This window comes from Choloepus didactylus, chromosome 20 (assembly GCF_015220235.1).
Source record: "Choloepus didactylus isolate mChoDid1 chromosome 20, mChoDid1.pri, whole genome shotgun sequence".
NCBI lineage: Eukaryota > Metazoa > Chordata > Mammalia > Pilosa > Megalonychidae > Choloepus > Choloepus didactylus.
This window is the reverse complement of record NC_051326.1, coordinates 36,295,818-36,314,147: the sequence shown is the minus strand read 5'-3', so window position 1 is coordinate 36,314,147 and position 18,330 is coordinate 36,295,818. Positions and strand designations below refer to the sequence as shown.

Here is an 18,330-nt window from a genome sequence, read left to right as displayed (position 1 = left end):
CTAAACCAAAAAGGAAACATCCAATGGGAAAAAGTATTGAATATAAGTAAAAATAAATAAACAAACAAAATAGCAAAGCAGTTTTTTTACATATGTAAAAAGATGTTAAGAATTTTAGGTTATTTCATTCATAATTCAATTTTCAAAAAAGCAAATACAACTGGAGCCTGCCTTAAAGTGTTAGTATTAGGTTCAATCTACTCCAAATGTTCAGTTACATCACTACAATTTTAAGGGAATCAATATCAAACTGAAGGCCCTGCTGAGAAAAGCAACCAGGACAGTAGGGTGGGACAAGAAAAGGATGAAGTAAATATTGATATTTAATCTACAGAAAAGAAAACTTAAGGGGGTCATAAAAGTTCTTAATTTGTAGGACTATTCATATGAGAGAAATAAAACTGTATCACTCAAAGCAAAATGAAAAACATTGGGTACATTTTAGAGGAAGATAAGAGTTCAGCTCAGTATAAGGAAGCACTAACAATTAGAGCTGTCCCCAAATGGGATTGTTACAGTATGATTTTGCAGATTCTCTTGCACTAGAGATTTCAAGCAGAAGCTGGAAAATGTCATGGATTTATTTAGCACAGTGGATTTTTATATCACAATGTCATAGGACATTTATTTGAATGACCCTTAAAATCCCTAACACATCAACACTCTAAACTTGACTTGAAGAATGCAGGCTTGGACTTATGGCACTTACCTCCAACATGAATTATGGGCAGGTAATTTCTCCAGATATTTTTGGGTACCAGGCAAGTAGTTCTGATACCTCCTTTCTGACTACCTTAATCACATTCTGACTACCATTTTTCCCCCTAGGAAATACTTAAGATCCCTCTATGTTAACTGTCAGACAATTCAAATAACAGAAAAGCATCATACATATAAGAATGTTTACTATTCAGTTTTTAAAGCAATAAAGACCACAAATAGAACTGTGGTAAACCGTAAACTACATAAAAATGCACTATACATGAAAATTCCCTTTCCTTACTCATTTTGCTGCTGTGGACACTTTTGCTTTTTAAACCACACAGTACCCTAGTCCCTACTTCTTGATTCTCTCAGTACACATTTATAGAGGTATGATGGAAGAAGAAAGAAGTAAATTAGTGAAGAATGAAGAAGAAAACCTGTTCTCATTATCTGGTCTTGGCAACCAAAATTATAAAAACACAAAAATTATCCCATATAAACAAATTTTAGTTCTCTAGTGATATCTTAGGTACACAGTAGGTTAAAGTGACTTTTGGGGGCTGGTTCAGAACCTTATTACTACATATAAAGTTGTTTCTAAACAGACACTTAAAATACCAAATAACACATAACATGTCTGGACTATCTTATTCAGATCTTAAAAGTTACATCAATGTCATTTTTCAAAGTAAGAAAAAATAATATTTGGAATACAGTAAATCCATTGGAAGAAAATCACTTGAGCTGCAACACTGAGAACAAATTATACAAGTCTTTGAATGACAAAGGCTGCAACATGAATGGTTAACATTTACTTTTTTAAGGCATGGATAAGTCAACTTTACCTTTTACTCTTCAAAAGGAAGTTGTCATTTGAACAAGTAAAATAAGATACTGGATTATTTTTCATTACCCATAGTTCACAAAATCTAACTCACAGCTGAAGAGTAGAGTTTAAACTCTTCCTCGGGAAGGAAGGAATGCCAGCCATCTTCTATCACTTCAAACATGGGCCGGTAAAAGAAAGGGTACATCAAAGTGATGGAGTCCAGGGTAGATAATGCCTAGAGGGTAAAAAGAAAATAAAGAAAAAAGGAATATACCACAAATTGAAAGAAACAATTTTTAACTGACAAATTGGTATTAAAACAATATGACCTATAAGGATTGGCACTCAGTATATTTCTCTAACATTATATTTATCACTTGATACAATTAAAGTCTTATTGAAGCTAATTTCCATGCTTCTAGCATCTAACAAGGTATCTAACACATAACATGCCCACAATAAGTGTTTGCTGAATGAACAAAAAAACAAAAAAAAATTCGTACATCTATACTAAGAGAAAAATGAAATAACTCCTTTTTTGAAACCATTTAATAAAGCCTAATTTAAAAGATTTAAATGTCTCTGGAAATCAGAGAACAAATAGTTTTGCGGCAGTTGGTAATGGCTCAAAACTTAGTTATTAGCAATATAAACACATATAAACTATATAAAAATCAGTGTTAAACTATGATAAAATCAGTGTCTGTTAGCAACTATAAAAAATGGTGATACAGAGGAGCTAAGATGTCGGCATAGAGAGGAGTGGAAGACTGTTAGTCCCCCCCTGGAACAATTCATAAATGACCAAAAAACTAGTAAATAACCTGGAATAACTGCGGGAGACAAATGTGACTGTCCACTCATCATCCTCGAACCTGAATTGGGAAGAATGCCCAAGATAGCAGCATAAAATCTGTAAGTAAAACTGCAGACACGCGCTGAGAACCGAGAGCTGAGAGCCCCTCCCTCATGGAAGCCTCGCGGTGCTAGAGAGCAGCACTCTCTCAGCCCAGCTCCAAGTGGGGTTTTAAATGTTAACTGCTCAATACAGACAGCGAATCCTCAACAAGCAGACAGAGGCTTTTGGTGACAACTGACCTTGGGACAGTCGGGGGACATATCTGTCTCAGGACGGGGAGCCCAGAGGATCGGGTGCTATCTCTGGCTGATGGGTGAATCTGGGAGTTTTTCTGTCCCTTTCTCTCTCTGTGGAGAAAACCTCAGCCATTTTCAGCCCCCAGCGCTTTCTGGTAAAGAAAGCCTCAGCCATTTTAAAATCAAAACACTTTGATCAGCATAGTCAGAGAAACAAAGAACTTACTGACATGCAGATGACCTCTCTGGAGGGGGCATAACTTCCCAAGAGGAAAGGGAGGGGCCCAGCTCTACTGCCCACGTTTCCAGAACCAGACCCCAAAGCCTGGGGGAGGACCCCTATGTGGGATCAGACACCCAGGGGAGTGAATCTCCCTGGCAACGTGGAATACGACTCCCGGGGAGGAATGTAGACCTGGCATCGTGGGACGGAGAACATCTTCTTGACCAAAAGGGGGATGTGAAAGGAAATGAAATAAGCTTCAGTGGCAGAGAGATTCCAAAAGGAGCCGAGAGGTCACTCTGGTGGGCACTCTTATGCACACTTTAGACAACCCTTTTTAGGTTCTAAAGAATTGGGGTAGCTGGTGGTGGATACCTGAAACTATCAAACTACAACCCAGAACCCATGAATCTCAAAGACAGTTGTATAAAAATGTAGCTTATGAGGGGTGACAATGGGATTGGGAATGCCATAAGGACCACACTCCACTTTGTCTAGTTTATGGATGGATGAGTAGAAAAATAGGGGAAGGAAACAAACAGACAAAGGTACCCAGTGTTCTTTTTTACTTCAATTGCTCTTTTTCACTCTAATTATTATTCTTGTTATTTTTGTGTGTGTGCTAATGAAGGTGCCAGGGATTGATTTGGGTGATGAATGTACCACTATGTAATGGTACTGTAAACAATCGAAAGTACGATTTGTTTTGTATGACTGCATGGTATGTGAATATATCTCAATAAAATGAAGATTAAAAAAATAAAAAAAAATAAAAAAAAAAAAGCCTGGGGGAGGAGAGCCACAGGCCACACCCTCTTACACCAGCCAGTGACAGGCTGAAGGTGCACCTGCTGGGCAGAAAAGCACAGGTGTATCAATCCTCTAAGAAAAACCATCAGGGAAACCAGATACTGAATATTTCCTCCTTCTATGACCTGAGCCTGTTCTCGTCTGGGAAAACCTGATTGGGGTGGCCTAGGAGGTCAGATGCCCAGACAACAGAAAACCACAACCTACACTAAGAAAAATGAAGCTATGGCCCAGTCAAAGGAACAAATGTACACTTCAACCAAGATACAGGAATTTAAACAACTAATGCTAAATCAATTCAAAAAGTTTAGAGAATATTTCACAAAAGAGATAGAGGCTGTAAAGAAAACACTGGGCATACCTAAGGCAGAAACCGAAAGTTCAAAAAAACAACTAGTAGAATGTATGGAAACAAAAGGCACAACACAAGAGACAAAAGACACAATGGAAACATACAACAGCAGATCTCAAGAGGCAGAAGAAAACACTCAAGAACTGGAGAACAAAACACCTGAAAGCCTACATGTAAAGGAGCAGATGGAGGAAAGAATGAAAAAATATGAGCAATGTCTCCAGGAACTTAAGAATGAAACAAAGTACAAGAATGTACGTATCATTTGTGTCCCAGAAGGAGAAGAGAAGGGAAAAGGGGCAGAAGCAATAATAGAGGAAATAATCAATGAAAATTTCCCATCTCTTATGAAAGACATAAAATTACAGATCCAAGAAGCGCAGCGTACTCCAAACAGAATAGATCTGAATAGGCCTATGCCAAGACACTTAATAATCAGATAATCAAATGTTAAAGATAAAGAGAGAATCCTGAAAGCAGCAAGAGAAAAGCAATCCATCACATACAAAGGAAGCTTAATAAGACTATGTGCAGATCTCTCAGCAGAAACCATGGAGGCAAGAAGGAAGTGGTGTGATATATTTAAGATACTGAAAGAGAAAAACCACCAACCAAGAATCCTATATCCAGCAAAGCTGCCCTTCAAATATGAGGGAGAGCTCAAAATATTTTCTGACATACAGACAATGAGAGACTTTGTGAACAAGACACCCACCCTACAGGAAATACTGAAGGGAGCACTACAGAGTGATAGGAGAAGACAGGAGTGCATGGTTTGGAACACAATTTTGAGAGATGGTAGCACAGCAATGTAAGTACACTGAACAAACATAACTATGAGTATGGTTGAGAGAGGAAGGGTGGGAGCATGTGAGACACCAGAAGAAAGGAGGAAAGATAAAGAATGGGACTGTGTAACTTGGTGAAAACTCGAGTGTTCAACAATTGTGATAAAATGTACAAATATGTTCTTTTACGAGGGAGAACAAGCAAATGTCAACCTTGCAAGGTGTTAAAAATGGGGAGGCATTGGGGGAGGGATGCAATCAACGTAAACTAGAGACTGTAACTAACAGAATCATTGTATTATGCTTCCTTTAATGTAACAAAGGTGATATACCAAGGTAAATGCAGACAAGAGGGGGAGATAGGAGAGGCATGTTAGACACTTGACATTGGTGGTGTTGTCTGACTCTTTACTTTACTTTGATTTAAGGTTACTTTTCCTTTTGCTACTTCCTAGCTGTCATTTTTTTTCCTCTTTCTTTTGCCTCTCTACCTACTTTGACTCTCCCTCCTGCCTTGTGGAAAAAATGTAGATGCCATTATATAGATAGTGGTGAAGGTGGTGAACACATAAATATGTGACCATACAGAGAACCATCAATTGTTTACTTAGGATGGAATGTATGGTGTGTGAACAAAACCATCTTTAAAAAAAAAAAAAAGGGTTGATGACAAAACTGCAAGGGCAATATACTGAGTGAAATAAGCCAGACACATAGGACAAATACTGCAGGGTCTCACTGATAAGAACTAATTATAATATGTAAACTCATAGATATGAAATATAAGGTACCAAAATATAGGACGAGGCTTAAGAATGGGGAGCGGTTGCTTAGTATGAGCAGAATGTTCAACTAGGATGAATTTAAATGTTTGGAAATGAACAGAGGTATCGGTAGCAAGATGTGAGAGTAACTAACAGTGCTGAATGGTGCGTGAATGAGGTGGAAAGGGGAAGCTCAGAGTCATATATGTCACCAGAAGGAAAGTTGGAGGTTAAAAGATGGGAATGTATAAAACTGAATCCTATGGTGGGCAATGTCCATGATTAACTGTACAAATATTAGAAAACTCTTCCATGAACCAGAACAAATGTAAGACAATACAACTAGAAGTTAATAATAGAGGGGCATACAGTGAAGAAATATATACCTATTGCAAACTATATACTACAGATAGTAGTATTTCAACATTCTTTCATAAACAGTAACAAATGTGCTATACCAACACTATGAGTCAATATGAGTTGGTTAGGGATATGGGAGGATTTGAGTTTCCTTTTCTTTTTTTTTTTTTTTCTTTTTTCATCTTTCACTTTATTTCTTGTCTGGAGTAATGAAAAGGTTCTAAAAATTGAACAAAAATTAAGTGCGGTGATGGATGCACAGCTGTATGAGGGTACCAGGGGCAAATGATTGTACACTTTGGATCTTTGGATAATAGTACGGTATCTGAACAAGCTCAATAAAAATTAAAAAAAAAAAAATGGTGATATAGCTTAGCAGTCAAGAGTTCAGACAGCTGAACTCAAATTCCAAATCCTGGCTGTTGTAACAGTAAGTTATTTAACCATTCTATTCCTCAACCTCCTAAACCATAAAATGGGAGAAATAACAGAACCTACCTCAGAGGGTTGCTAGGAGCATCAAGAGAGATGATATATATGTAACTGGCATATAGGAGTGCTTGGCACATAATAAATTCTAAATAAATTTTAGCTATCATGTGCTTCACATATGTAGAAACTCCGTAAATGTTCATTTCCTTCCTTCCTATAATGATATGTCATTTAATAACATATCATCATTATCTTTATGCTACACTGACCCATACTTAAACCGGGCAATAACTCAATGGTCCCAAACTAAAATTATATTCATCCTGGAATGTTTGAATTCTGGTAGATAAAACCAGGAAAATCTGACAAGACAGGAAGTACAGACAGAACACATACTCCATCACCTGACAGTTTCATGGAAGGCAATTATGGAAGGCATTTCTATGACTGGAAAAAAGGGCAACAAAATCAATTAGCATAATTTAAACCACAATAATTATGGAGAAACTGGAGGAAGAGGGATAATATTGTGTGCTATGGGGGGAGGGCGATAGTCTAAGTATACTGAAACTCTCAAGAATGAAGTTATCTCCTTCCAGTTCACTGTAGGATCAGGCTCACAAAATGACTGGGCCTTGACTTATTCAATATTAGATTAGACATGTAGTTAGTTCAGCAGTTCAACAAAAACATTCCCATCCCAAGTTATTTTTCTCTGTCCATAAATCAAGAAGCCTTGCCCCAAAGCTGATAAAACAGAAAATACGGCAAAGCATAGTTAATAGCTGTATAATCCATTAAGCACTTCGATATTATCTCCAGCTGCCAATTACACCAAACTGAAGCAGAAAGGTCAGTACACGTCTGACCTAGGCCAGAGATGCCAACAGCCAGCGCAACTGTTATTTTAAATGCAGGTTGGCAACCACTCTGGCAGGCAATCAGCACTCATATTTTGACTTATCATGATTATATTTTATGTCACTAAAGACAGATCTTTTTCTTTAAGCACTTAAATGCTGAATCAACTGAAAACATTTCAACTCCAAAAGGCAGTTTAAGCTACACAGAAAAAAGCGTCATCAGATTTCCTGCTACAATTTAGAAAACTGAGCATTTGCCACTTATTCTTCCAGTGGTATTCTATCTGTGGCAGCAGACTGTATTTGGGTAAATAGATTCTAGATCACAAAGAATAGCTCTACTGTGCTACATGAGAAATTCCTGGGTGCCAGGAAAAGGCTAGAGGCCAAATCCACTATTTTTATTCCTTGTGTGGTAAAAACATTCAACAGAGCCATTCACTTTTCACAGGTGAAATTATAAAGATGACTTATAATTCTATGGCTTCTTTTCAGCCCTAAAGGCTCCTATATAATGAGTCAGTTACTAAAAAGTATTAGGTAACACATATAACTAAACATTTGATCAGTGTAAGATGCTAATGAAGCTAAGTGAATGCAAATGCAATAATATGCTTTATCCTTTTCTTCACTATTGTGCTTCACCACAGTCAACACTCACCAACCAAACACTCCGTAAGTCACTGGGTACAAAAGGGATAAGAAGAAAAATGCAGACGGACATGTGAAAATCCAACCCTAAAACTGAAACAAAAATGCATGCTGAACTGAAATGGGTCAATAGCACTCCTCTGACCAAAAAGTGGGACATTATTTCAATTTAACAGTCTAGAAGCTACAGTGAGTTTCTCACTCCTGTTAGCAAACTCAGCCAAATCTATATCACGTTACTTCCAAATGACAGAGATATAAGACAAACAGTTAGCTCCTCTTCTGATTTGCCTAAGTAAAACTTAGCAAAGGCAGAAAGAAAAATGTAACATACTATTTACTCGTATCACAATAGTTGTTCCTCTATTTCTCTACTCCTGTATAAAAACCAAACAAAATCCTAGTTACAGATTTTTAATACATTCTGCTCCCCTTCCCCTCTTTAATAGCTAAGTCAATAACCTTTTTTTTTCTTTTTTCTTTTTCTCTTTTTGATACAAAAGACCAGATAAGTCAGTTACCAGAAGACAGAAAAAATAATCAGTGTGGCTCCATAATTATCTGGAAAGTACTATACACATAAAGTTAATTGCTAAAATATAGTAGTAATGATTTAAATTAAGGCAATTTAAATCTTGAGTGTATTCCAAAAACAGCTGGATAAAATGTGAACTTTTTAATTTAAATTTTAAATTACCTAAATAAAATTTCTATTATTTGTAATCTGAACAGATATTCAATCTTGTTTACACAAAAATAAAGCAAACACATCCTGTGTTAAACAAATCTGATATACTGAAATTCCGATTTACTAAAAACAAAAGGCCACAACCACTGGTAATAATTATTTTCTTTATTAAAAAAAATAACTTAGAAAAGGTCTCACACAAAATTGCAATAAATAAATGACATAAGGTCCTCAAATGCTAGCTGCTATTTGCCCGTTATTCTAAGCATTTTACATATATCTACTAATATATTTCTTACAATAGCTGTAAAAGGTAAGTGCTTTTATCCTCATTTCATTAACTAGGAAACTAATAGTCAGAAAGGGTAAGTATTTTACCCATGGTCACAAGCTAGCAGGAAAGTGAAGAGTCAAACTGTGCTATTACAATATGATTAAATGCTTATTAATACTTTTATTTAAAGTTCTAGGATTGTATCTATTATAAAAAGGTACACTACTATATTTAGGAGGAAAAAATCTTGTTCCTAGTTGCTACTGTCATAGAGAAGTAAACACTGTCCTTGATTAATTCTCATTTGTGGTTTTCAATGTCTCTAAGGAAGCCCTTAGAGGGCAGGTGGGAAAGATCAAGTCAATGGGGACTTCTTGGTTCCTGCAATACCCACACACTGGAACTTGAACAAAACCCATTCTAACTGAATCTGTTTTACTACTTTAAAATTCCACATAGAATTTAATTTGAGCAAACCAATTAGAGCAGATGAAAAAAAAGTTCATGAGCTACCTTTGGTATACAGAAAATATCAAATTTGTATAGTGAACATGAAATATCAAGCAACACTTTAAAATTTCTCCCAAGAACTTCTTTACTTCCTCTAATGGTTTCTCCAAACAAGCACTCATACATCTTCAAAAGAAAAACCAAGTAAAACTTTATCTATTATTTAATCAATGTGAACTCCTGGGACTCTCCTAATATATGGTGGAGCTGGGTTACTCGTATACAATGAGTAACACTAAACCTGCTATAAGTCAATGAGGTCCTATTACATTCCTAAAACAGTGAATCAGGATGAGGCTTCTCCTATCTGTCTTTGATAGCTGAGTTAGAGAACATGACCAAATAAATACCTAGTAAAGAAACATAAGAGCTGTCCTGAGTCAGAAAATAAGAACAGTTTTTTCTCATTTATTTTCATGAGATTCTGCTTCAAAAATACTTACCTCAATGGAACTGGCTATATTCAAACATTCCTCCATTCCAGGAATATCCAACTGAATAATTCGAAAATCTTTACATTTTATGATGATGGTACCCAGTGATCCCACAAATCTGCAAGAGATTACAAGTCATACTTAGAAATATTTATATTACTAACTTTGAATATATGATTATTTCTTTGAAAGGAGAAGGCAATTGTAATCACTCAACTATACTCAACTTTCTTCTCCCCAATTAATCTAATTAAGGAACAGTCAAGTCTATAGAATATTTAAAATTTATGTATTTAAAAATTTCAAATATGTAAAATAACTCATAATAGGTTAATTCATCCAGTGGAGGTTATTTAGGGCCTTACTTAAAAAAACAAAACAAAACAAAAGACAAAAACAGGAAAAAAGACCTGTAATTAATGTTCTAAGTGCTTGTATAGAGATATTTCTGCAGCATAGGAAAACAGCTCATTTCAGATTTTACTTATTTCTAACCTTATAGCAGTTCATTTAAATATGTAGTATTTCTTTTTCAATTTTAAAAATTAACTTACAATATCTATACTAAATGAAGGAAAACTTCAGGGTAAACACTATGTTTAATTGCAAATTTTGTACCTGTAAGCTTTGTATAAATTTAGTTTTACCTTAGTTGGGGTTTTGTGTTCTTTTTATTATGGATGTTTTGACTTGTTTGTACTTCCTAATGGCTCTGATTTTTCTCTTTTGCTTTGCCATTGATTTCCTCCAATTCTTTTCAACGAACATTTCTGAGTATTACCTAAACTAAGAATTCTTAGATTGCTCAAAAGCTGATAGATTTTTCTTATATTTTGCCTAGTTTAAAAACATAAATCCTATAGCTACTCTTTGTAAGTTCAATCTAAATTGTAAACACTCCCATGCCTCACATCACTATATTGTTAATTTTGACGGACAAACACTGTTTATGTGGATCAAGTCCTACTAAAGAAAATTCCACAGAACAGCCACAATTTATCAACCAGTTGAATGCATTTCAATAGAATGTATTCTGGATTGGTGACATCACCAAGATGGCAGCATATGACACCCCTGGGAACATTCCCTCTTAATGATTGCGAAATAAAAGGGCAGATTCAACTCTCTTGGAAATCCAGAGGGCGAATGAGACTGGAGAATGACTCAAGAAACACTAAATAGGAAAAAAACTAAAAAGAAAATCACCTAAAAATGTAGGAGAGGAGCAGGACAAATTCACTGGTCCAGATCCTTCCCCGGTGCTCGGATCCGTTACCTGTGGAAGCTCTTTAGTGGCACACCTCATTAAAAAAAAAAAATAGGCACTGAGGTCACACAGACCCGTGGCAGCACTTGAGCAGTACACACATGTGCATTCAGAGCAGCTTCTTGAAACCAGAACAACCTGCAGTGGCACTTTGGCCAGCCATGCACATTCCCAGCAGGTCATTAGGGTCTAATTGCTTGTGTACCTAAATGAAAATACTGGGTGTCCTTGTACATTATCCCCATCTGATTCCATGAAAGACAGACCCAGGGCAGCTGTCTGGATCTCCTAACCCAGGAGTTACTGGAGGCAGAAAAGCCGCTCATTCTATGAAAGCTGGAGTGAGAAGGTGGACCAGAGTATGGCAGTGGAGCTATGCTGACCTTAACTGCTGGGAAGAAGAGTGTGTCCCCCAAAGACTTGCCCTACAAGAAATGTTAAAGGAAGTTCTTCAGATTGAAAGGAGAGGATAGTAGATAGTAGCTTGGAGCAGTATAAAGAAATAAAGATCTCTGGTAGAGGTAATCACATGGGTAACTACAAATCCCAGTGGTATTATAGTCTCAGTAGATAATTCTATTTTTTATTTCCTATAAGCCATAGAATACAATTAAATAAAAAGTAGTCATATTTCAATCTTATGGACACACAAAATATAAAGAGGTAATGTGTGACAAAAACAATATTATAAAGGGGGATTAGAAGGGTAATGGGAACAGAGACCATGTATGCTACTGAATTTAGGTTGGTATCATTTCAAGCTAGTAGGTTATAGATTTAGGATGTTGAATACAAACTCTATGGTAACCACAGGAAAGACAAGATGGGTGAAGTAAGTCCTACCTTATCATTGATTACCCTGAATATAAATGGATTAAAATCTCCACTCAAAAGACACAGATTAGCAGAACAGATAAAAACAGATGATCCAGTGTTGTTTACAAGATACTCATTCCCAAAGACAAAAATAGATTGCATGTGAAAGGATGGAAAACATATTCCATGCAAATAGCAACCAAAAAAATCTGAGATGGCTATTCTACTATCAGATAACATAGACTTTAAGTCAAAAGCTTTTACAACAAAGAAGGACACTGTATATTAATAAAAGGATCAAACTACCAAGAAGATATAACAATTATAAACATATATGCACCTAATTACAGAGCCCCAAAATACATGAGGCAGACACTGATGAAACTGAAGAGATAAATAAACACTTCTACAATAATAGTCGTAGACTTCAATACACCATTTTCATCAATGGATATAATATTTAGACAGAAGATCAATAAGGAAACAGAGAACTTAAATAAATGAACTAGACCTAACAGACATGTACAGAACAGTGCACACAACAAGAGCAGAATACACCATCTTCTCAAGTGTACATGGACCATTCTCCCGAACAGACCACATGTTAGGTTCCAAAAAAAAACTCAATAAATTTATAAAAGATTGAAATTATACAAAGCTCTTCTCCAATCACAATGGAATGAGGTCAGAAATCAATAACAAAGAAAACTACATTCACAAATATGTAAAATTAAACAATGGGTCAAAGAAGAAATCATAACGGAAATTAGGAAATATCTTGAGATGAATGAAAATGAAAATATAACATAACAAAACTTATGGGATGCAGGTAAGGCAGTGCTCAGAGGGAAATGTATACCTATGAATGACTATATTAAAAAAGGAGAAAGATCTCAAATCAATAAACTAACTTCACATCTCAAGGAACTAGCAAAAGACGAGCAAACTAAACCTAAAGTATGTGGAAGGAAAGAAATAATAAAGATTAGGGCAGAGATAACTAAAATAGAGAATAGAAAAATAATTGAGAGAATCAATGAAACCAAAAATTGGTTCTTTGAAAAGATCAATAAAATTGAGAAACCTTTAGGCAGACTGACAAAGATAAAAGAGAGTACATGTAAATAACTAAAATAAAAAATGAAAGGGGGTACATTACTAGTAACCTTACAGAAATTAAAACCTTACAGAAATTAAAAGGATTATAAGAAAATACTATGAACAATTGTATGGTAACAAATTAGATAATCTGGAGGAAATGGAAAAATTCCTAGAAACACACAACTTACCTAAACTGACTCAAGTAGAAATAGATCATCTCAACAGACCTCTAAAAACTAAAAACTTTGTTACTCAATCCCATTCCTAGGCACAATCTCAGGGAAACTCTTCCACAAGACTACAATGGGAAACAAATGAGTATGTTCATCAGAGCTGTTTGTGGTAGCAGGAATTTGCAGGTTATCCAAAGGGTAGAAGAGATATGTTGGATTTCCATGCTGCAGTTAGGAGCGGTGAAATGGATGTATATACAGCAATAAGAGATCCTAAAAAAGAGTACTAAGTAAAAATGGTAAGAAATAGAACATGATCTACAGCATAATTCCTATTACATAAATTAATCATTCACATACATGTATGCACACATCCGGATACAACAGTAGGACAAACAGCAACATTTAACATGGTTGCCTACAGGTATTATAGATGAAGTGGAAAATGGGAGTGGAAATGAGGGATGAAGAAGAATAGAATAATGGGAATTCTATTTTATGCATGATTTTTCTGTAAACTTACAACTTTTCTAATAAAAAAAACTTTTAAAAAAAGAATAAAATAAAAAACAGAGGAAATGTTTTAATAAATCAGTCATAAAGATGAGTCACCAACTGAATAAGATTAACTCAATTTTCTGCATCTGAGGTCCATAAAAAGAAATAAAAAACAGGTATAATTGTAAAACTTGTGTGCAACCTTCTACACTGAAAGGATCAAATACAATTATGTATGCAATGTATATGAAAGTATTCTATAAACTTGTAAATCATTATTCAAATATAAGTTACTACTAAATATGAAAGGGGTTATCTTCCTCTTATGTAAAAGAACCATGGTTCAGAGAGTTAAGTAGCTTGCCTAAGGGTACCTATCTAATAGAGGCAAAACTAAAGAAGTTGCCCTCAATATCTTTTTCTTTCACCAGCAAAGCATATCAGCTCTACTTTTCAAAGTACATCCCAAATCGGACTACTTCTGACCACTTTGCTTCCACTCTAATCCAAATCAGCATCATCCTTTATCTGAACTACTTCAACAGTTTCCTACCTGGGCCTGATACTACCACTCTTATGCCCCTACAATCCACTTTTAAAAAGTATATTACTTCCTCATTCTCAACCCTCTAAGTGTTTCTGAAAAAACCATTACAATGGCCCACAAGACCCTATACAATCTGGCCACCACATATCTTTCCAACCACAGTTTCTGCCATCTTCCCTTTCCCCACCTTTTGCTCACTGTACTCCAGCCACACTGTCCTCTTTGCTCGTCTTGTACATGCCAAACATGTTCCTGTCTCAAGGTCTTTGCATTTGCTGTTCCCTCTGCTGGAATGCTCTTCCCCAGGATGTTCACACTGCTAGCTTCCTCCCTTCATTCAGGTCTCTGTTCAAATGTCACTTGCCTCCTCTAATTATACCACCTCTAGGCACTCTCTTTCCTCTCATCTTCCTTTATTATCTTCCTGGCACTTAATACCTGACATCATTATACACTTATTTGTTCATTTATTGAGTGTCCATCTCCCCCTCAAGTACATAGCTCCTTGTTTCTCTAGGTCACCACCGTATCCACAGAGCCCGGATGGTGTTCAGCAAAAAGAAGACACATGGAAGTAAATACTCCTTGAAAGCAACAATTAAACAAACTCTGCTTTGAACACATAGCTTATATCCTTTCTGTTATACCATGCCGCTTCCCAAGAAAAAGATAAATGTGCACCGCTTGTCATTTCTCCCCTAACAGATTAAAAGGTCCACATCTTATATTATTCTTTATGCCCTACCAGACCCAGCACCTCATAAGTACGAGGTAAATGTGATGAAATCAATGAGTGAAAGGTAACCATGAAAAGAAGTAAATAAGAAAGAAAAGAGAGACTACTAATTAGTATTCTACTGCACAGTGACCATTCTGCGGTCAATCCTTCTTGTATTTCCTGTGTGCTTACCTAACCAAGCCATGGTTAGGAGTTCTGAAGGAGATACAAATATGAGACGTGAGTCCTGGTTTTAAGGAGCTAACATATATGTACATATTAAAACATAAATTTGAAAATATACCTCTGAAAGAGGTATAATTAAAGAGCTATAGGATTTCAAGATAAGGGGAATTACTACCAGTTGTGGGAATGACGGAAGAATCTGTGAAAGAGATGACATCCAACTGGTTAAACTCAATATTAATAGACAACTAACAGTTGGATGATAACCTATGAGCTCATGAAAGACAAGAACTGTATTTTATTCATCATGGTGTCCTTAGTGCCTCACGAAATGTCTAACAAACTTGGGATGAATAAGGCACTCCAGGAAGAAGGAAGAGCATAAGAAACAGATGAGGAAATGCTAGACCTGTATGAACAACATTAAACAGTGAGGATTGGCTGGTAAAAAAAGGGTTTAAGAATGGACATGGCAAGAAAGGGTTTATGAAAGGGAATGGCAAGAAGTAAAGTGGGAAAAGCAGGATAGGGCTGGAACATGGAGTGCCATAAATGACAGGCTAAAACATTTTGACTTTATTCTGCAAAAGCAAGGAGAGACCAATGAAAACTTTTATACAGGAAAAAGTGATCTGAGGGGTCTAGAAGAGCACTCTGCTTAAAAATTAAATAAATAAATCTACCACACCATCACCCATACTGCTTGAATTTCTACCATTAGAAGTTATGTTATTTTGAGACACAACCTTTCTAGAAACCCTCATAGTATCCCAATTCTTCTGACAGTAAAAAGAAAAAGCTGTTGTCATTCATTTATACGTTAGAGTACAATAGATAATCCATTTACTTTCCCCTGGCAGGAGGACATTGGAGAAATGGGAATTTTGACTGCAGATGGAAGTATGACTTTCTGTCTTTGAGACACTGCCTTGGAAAGATACTTCAGAGTGCAGAGGTTAATTAGTTCCTAGTTTTGCTTAAGAGCCAACCCTGTCCTTTCCAAAAACAAAACAAAGTAAAAATAAATAGAAGTTATAATCTCCCTCAATGGAACGTATTAAATTGATGATCAGGAAGGTAAGAAATAAGAAATGTGACAAACTGAACTCTTTTGAGGAAGAGAAAGAGAAAAAACCCAGTTTCAAGGAATTTAGACATTGTGATAACCACATACTCAGTTCTTTAAATTTTCCTCAAAAGTGGTAAGTAAAGACTACCTAAAATCACACTGAATCACACAACTTCATGAGCTATGATCAAAAATAACGATTCAAGAAATATGATGGGACACGGCGAATTTAAAAAACAAAACAACAACAAAAAACAACGTTGAAAATCCACCCAAATGGATTTACACCAAAAATGGTATTCAAGATGATAACCACATGACAACCTTGTGAATTCCATTCAGATTCAATGGAAACCAGGTATCCTGCTTGGATGTTTTCCGGCTTTCTAAAACTCAAACCCTGAATCTAGGCCAGATTGCTGGTTGGTTGGACAATGAGACGCAAGGAAAACACCGGGAAACGTGTCCTCAGGCGTCCATCTAGAGACACCGGATGCCCTGTGAAACAGGAGGGTGGGATGGGCACTCACCGCTTGTCGATGGCGTCGATGTTTGAATGGAGGAGCCACAGCTCCTCTGTATTGTCCTGCCGGGAGGACAGGATCAGGTGGTGGCCCGTCAGACACAGGGTTCCCTCAACGGCCGAATAGAAAGGCCGGTGCAGCACCACATTGTCCACCCGTGGGGTCTTAATCAGCTCCGCAAACTCCATCTTCGTCCAGCGGCCGGAGCCAGTGGACTGCCGAGTCCTGAGGCGCAAGGTGGTTACACCGCCGCAGGGATGAATAGCAGAATGACCCGGCCCTGGGCTGGCCGGAGGGGCGGGGATCGGGGAGGGGAGGTCGGGCCCCGCCCCAGGGTGGGGCGGGCGCGGCGAGGTCTGCGGCCACCGTCAAATGACCGCGGGAAGACCGAGGCTGGGGCTGGGCAGGCCCGGGCGTCTCTCCCGCACTTCTCGTAACCCCAGGCTCAGGACTCGACCACAGAGAACGCCCCGCGACAGGGCTAGCAGCTGCCGCCGGCCCCTAGGGGACCCGGCCTCTGGCGGACAGGCTAAGAGGAGGACGAGGCCGCTTTAGAACCCGCTTCTAAGGCCCAGTCTAGGGACTCCTGGCGGAAGTAGCTGTTAGCTGCACGATCCTGGAGCAACTTCGGGCGGAAGCCGCGGAGCCCAAAACTCCGAAGACAGAGAAGCCGGAGCAGGAAGTCGATCGCCAGCTGGGTCCGGGAAAATGCCTCCGGCAATGCAGCCATACCCGAAAATTTGTGGTCCTAGAGGAAAAAACTTTTTTTTTTGCCGTCACCCACCACTCTCCCAATATCCCTTATCAGAAGGTGCCGGGAAGGTGAGACGACGGGAAGAGGTCCTGTCCTGCCTTCCTCCACTTGAGTTGCCTCTCTCCTCCACCAAGGGCTTTTCAGAGCGAAGAGCCGCTGTAAATTGTGGCGATTGTCATCCATTCGCTTTGAAGAGATGGCAGGTAGGGGATCGAATCAGTGATTGTGGCCCCAGAGAATCTGCCAGGTGTGAGGGTGGGGACACAGGGCTGGACGCCGCCGACTCCCAGAAAGCTCCGTGCCGCAGCTGCAGGACCTTGAACAAGAAAAAGGAAAAGCATGCAAATACCTATGAGAGGACCTAGAGAGACATGCATACAATGCACCGAAGAGGAAGTGATTAATCATATCCTGTGAGGAAACCCAAGTGACTTACTAGAGGCCATACAGCTCATCTGTACCATAGCCTGGATTTCAATCTAGAGCTATGAAATCCGAGAGTAGTGTGCACTGATCACTCCACCTCACAAACTCCCCGTTAAGTGTAATCCAGCTAAACTACTACCAGATGCCTCAATTATGCCAGAAATTTACTTACATAATTTCTCCTTGCTTGCCATCCTCCCCTTTTAAAATGATATTTTTATTCTAAAATAGGGAATAGAGGAGAAATATGCAAGGGTTTTGGTCTGCTGTCGCCTCATTAATCTTTGAAATCCTCACCATCTGGTACCTAAGAACAGAGTTGAACAAAGTTTCTTAGTATTCAGACCCAAAGTAAATTGCCACAGACTCTATGAGATTCTCCAACATTTGTCCCTACTTTTGTACTTATCCTTCCTAAAGTGTTCCAATCTTAGAACACTTTAAAAGATTGCTATAGCTGAGAGTCAAGTTCA

The 18,330-nt window shown here is 37.7% G+C and overlaps 1 protein-coding gene across 2 annotated transcripts in view; it reads right to left on the bottom strand.

Moving 5' to 3' along the window:
* The window catches only part of MTMR9 (myotubularin related protein 9), a 71,405-nt gene extending 53,654 nt beyond the window's left edge, over positions 1–17,751 (bottom strand). Inside the window, exons 1-3 of one of the 2 annotated variants that reach the window (XM_037813048.1) lie at positions 16,684–17,751; positions 9,788–9,896; positions 1,644–1,769 (exon numbers count right to left, since the gene is read on the bottom strand). In XM_037813048.1, the coding sequence (XP_037668976.1) occupies positions 1,644–1,769; positions 9,788–9,896; positions 16,684–16,865 (417 nt within the window). In that variant the 5' untranslated portion in view covers positions 16,866–17,751. Of the gene's footprint in view, positions 1–1,643; positions 1,770–7,882; positions 7,966–9,787; positions 9,897–16,683 lie in introns of those variants that run through there. The other variant, XM_037813049.1, reaches the window with a different exon arrangement.
* Positions 17,752–18,330: the final 579 nt, after the last annotated feature.